Source organism: Galeopterus variegatus, unplaced genomic scaffold (assembly GCF_000696425.1).
Source record: "Galeopterus variegatus unplaced genomic scaffold, G_variegatus-3.0.2 Scaffold345, whole genome shotgun sequence".
NCBI classification, from domain to species: Eukaryota; Metazoa; Chordata; class Mammalia; order Dermoptera; family Cynocephalidae; genus Galeopterus; species Galeopterus variegatus.
The window spans coordinates 618894-622973 of NW_007726456.1; the positions used below are offsets into that span (position 1 = coordinate 618894).

General features: G+C 29.4%; 1 protein-coding gene across 4 annotated transcripts in view; it reads left to right on the top strand.

The window, feature by feature from the left end:
* Positions 1-4080, top strand: part of CHD9 (chromodomain helicase DNA binding protein 9) — a 209296-nt gene that overhangs the window by 124193 nt on the left and 81023 nt on the right. For all 4 annotated transcript variants that reach the window (XM_008567795.1, XM_008567796.1, XM_008567797.1 and 1 more), the window contains 4 exons: positions 906-1052; positions 2001-2069; positions 2340-2395; positions 3266-3383. In XM_008567795.1, the coding sequence (XP_008566017.1) occupies positions 906-1052; positions 2001-2069; positions 2340-2395; positions 3266-3383 (390 nt within the window). The remainder of the gene's footprint in view (positions 1-905; positions 1053-2000; positions 2070-2339; positions 2396-3265; positions 3384-4080) is intronic.

Consider the following 4080-nt stretch of genomic DNA (forward strand, 5'->3'; position numbering starts at 1 on the left):
AAAAAAAAAAAAAAAAAAAAAAAAAAAAAAAACCAAGTGCTTAAAAAAAAAAAAAAAAAAAGAATAGTAAACCTAAGTCCTTTGGCATTTTCATATCAATCTGAGATTTTGTTTTTGTGGTGGAAACATCAAAAGATATGTGACTTTTTAAAAAATTCACCTTGAGATATAAAACTTTTGAAACAATATTAGATAATTTAGGGAGGTAAGTAAAGCCATGTTTATTTGATTCCTAATTTAAAGTTACTTAGATTATTTGTTACTACAGGTAATATTTTAAAAGGTTTAATTCTGTTTAATGATAGTGATATTCCTTATTTTTAAGGAAAGCTAGTAAAGTTAGTGAGACACTGTTTCTTCATTCAAATTTAATTATTTGGTAGATTTAATACTTTAATTTTGTGTATTTCTTTTAAAACATTTTATTTTATTCTTTTTTACACAGTTTCACATATTTTGGCAAATATTATTTAATTTCTTCTTCTAGGATTATGACCCCAACTAATTACTTAACCAGTATTTGTTGTACTTTTTAGGTTTTGGGCAAAACTGTGAAAGTATTAATAGTTTAAAATATGTATTGCCCAAGATGTGAAATAGTTTAAAAAAAAATAGATATCTTTTTATCCTTCTTAACAGTAGTTTCTAAAAAAAAAAGTAATAAAGCTATTTACTAATCTTCATTATCTGAAATTGTAGGAAGTGTAACTTTAAGAAGATTGTAAGCCTGTAGCAAAGGGCAAATTATAATCTTCCTGTAATTAAAAGGAAAAATAAGAAAAAATGAGCATTGAATATAATTTTGAAAGTTTAATGTACAAAATTGCCAATTTCAGGGGTTTTTATTTTAAAACTTTTTCCTTCACAAGAAATTATATAAATCTAAACCTTGTGGTTCATTACAGAAAAGAAGATCAAATAGACAAATTAAAAGAAAAAAATATGCAGAAGATACAGAAGGGAAACAGTCTGAAGAAGAGGTTAAAGGCTCTATAAAAATAAAAAAGAATTCAACTCCTTTACCTGGTGAACAGCCTTTACAGTTATTTGTGGTAAGACACATTTGGGATTATAACTACAAAATGTTTTAAACCAACACAAATTCTTTAAAATACTTTCATTGTTTGTCCTCCTAAAACCTGCTCCAGTTTATCCTCCTGCATTTCATATTATTAGTTAACAGAGTCATTGAAATCAGAAACCTAGGGATTCATCCTCTCCTGGATTTCCTTTGCTTCTACATCCAATTTGTCACCACATTTTCTACATTCTAAACATATATTCCTAAAACTCTTCCTAACTATATACTGCAGAACATTTCTAAATTACAAATCTAATCACATTACTCTTCTATTGAAAACTACTCAAAGCTTTCTAAATCTTACAAAAATAATGATGCCTTTTTAGTGTATTAAATGCTTTGTCTAGATTTTCTGGCTTCATCTAATGCCACTCTTCTGTAAGCACTCAGTCCTCTCTGCCTTATGAATATGGTTGCTTGAATGCATGTTTTGACACCTCTGTGCCTTGTGTACGCACTTTCCTCTTCTATAATTCTTTTAATCCCCCTTATCTGCATTGTGAGCCAACCACTCATCTGCTATACGAAGTTATACGAAATGAAAGTGAGTTGAATGAGCTGAGTCCTTGGGCAAATACTTACTCTATGCCTAAATTTCCTAATCTGTAAAATGGAGATGATAGTAGTAGAGATAATAGAGATGAAAATACATTAAATTAGTTAATATATGTAAAGTGTTTGGAATAATACCTTGCACATTAAAAGTCACAATATGTTTACCATGATGGTGATGCAGATGATGACAAGGACAGTACCAACATGTATTTTTTCCGTTTTTGTATTCCTAACATTTAACATAGTACCCAGCACATGTGCTAAGTAAATATTTGTTGAATTCTAGTGTATTCAAAAAAATACAAAGTGGCAACAAAAAGATTTTTTAGAATGTTCCATCATATTTTTTCCCTCCCTTCTGTAGGAGAATCCCAGTGAAGAAGATGCTGCAATTGTAGACAAAATACTGTCTTCTAGAATTATAAAAACAGAAGTAAGTAATGGTACATTACATTTTTGCACATTAGCTATAGCCTGTTTAAAAGAGTCACTATTGGGCCGGCCCCATGACTCACTCGGGAGAGTGTGGCGCTGGTGGCACTGAGGCTGTGGGCTCAGATCCTACATAGGGATGGCCAGTGTGCTCACTGGCTGAGCGTGGCGTGAACCACACCATGCCAAGTGTTGTGATCCCCTTACTGGTAAAAAAAAAAAAAAAAAAAAAAACATAAAAGAGTCACTATTATCAATTTTGTTTTCTTAGATATCACCTGGAGTCATGATTGATACAGAAGAATTTTTTGTAAAATACAAGAATTAGTAAGTATTGGAGTTAGAAAAATAATAGAAAGATACTGAGTTAAACATATGTTTATATATTTAGTTAAAATTAAAATTGTTATTTTCCATTTTATTTGCATATAATTTTTATTATTTGTAATTGCATGAACTTAAAAATCATTGAAAAGCCAAAAAACTTTGAAAACCTTTTATGTTAAAATTGGATTTTTTTTCAGAAAATATTAATTATTAAAATCAAAATGCAGGACTCCTTATAAAATATGCTTTTACAAGTTATAGACATTATTTATTATATTTGTATTGTTGAACTTTTCAGATTTTATTCTTTTTGAGTAAAAAACGTTTCTGGTCTTTAAGTTATTATATTAGATGTACACAATGTGGTGCTATGACTTTAAAAATTTAAATTTTGATCTTGGACATAGATGAATTAAGTCATAGAAGTTGCTAATTGTGGGAAAATAATTTACTGTTCTTTTTGTACCTTTTCCAGCTTTTCTCTGTACTTCAGTGAAAGCATTTTAAATAAAATTACATTGGTTTCAAAACAAGTTAGCTTTTTCTGATTATGACAAAACTGTTAAAATGAAAAGAATAAAAAATAAATCACACCTCACTGTTACACTTTTGATCAGTTCACCGATCTATTTCAACACAGCAAATTGTAGACCTTTAGACTGCATTCTCCTTAGGATATAATGATCACAGTGGCTTTATTTTAAAAACTATACAGAGTCTACTGAAATTAAATGAAATGATCAACTGCCTGTTTGTGACATTGAAGGTTATATTTTGTATGTTTTGTATTAGATGTAATGATTAAAAATACATCTTAAAAAATATGGTTTTCTATGTCATTCTAATATATTGCTTTTATAAAAATTTTAGCTCTTATCTTCACTGTGAGTGGGCCACAGAACAGCAGCTTTTGAAAGACAAAAGGATCCAGCAGAAAATCAAACGATTCAAATTAAGACAAGCACAAAGAGCACATTTTTTTGCAGATGTAAGAAAAAAATAAGACTATTAAGTGTTGGACTCTGAACACATGTATCAAAAATTTAAGTATTATTTTAATTCTTAGGCTTTCAACATTGACATTTGAATACAAATGCTGTCTACATAACATAAAGTATTTTTCTCTCCCCAGAATTAACTTGGAAACTAGCTGAAACAGGAACACTGATAATCCATAATGGTGGATAATGCTTATATATTTAAATTAGCCTGTGTACTTCAGTACTTCGAGTTGAGTGTGGGTGTTTTAATATCACAAAGAATTTATGAGCAAAGTTTTTCAAATAAAGAAAAGGATATTGTAGCAAATAAGTAGAAGATTTTTCAGTTCATGAAATATATTGCATATTTCTATTCCATCCTCATGTATGTGAACAGAACATTATTGGAAAAATTCATTTACTATCTCTAGGCCTCACAAAATGGTCTGATGTTCGTTCCTGCTGTAATTTTCTCTCTTGCTTTCTTTTGTAATAAACTATCTTTTAGAGCAGTTTTAGGTTCCTCTGAATTTCTTTAATTTGAAAAATTTTTAAACTTTTTATTTTGAACAAAATAGTTACTAAAATATACTACAACAAATTCCCACATACGTTTTAACTACATTTCCAAATGTCAACATTCTGCCATGTTTGGTTTATTATTTGTATTCATTCTCTCTCCCCTCCCGCCCTCCCTCTCTCTCT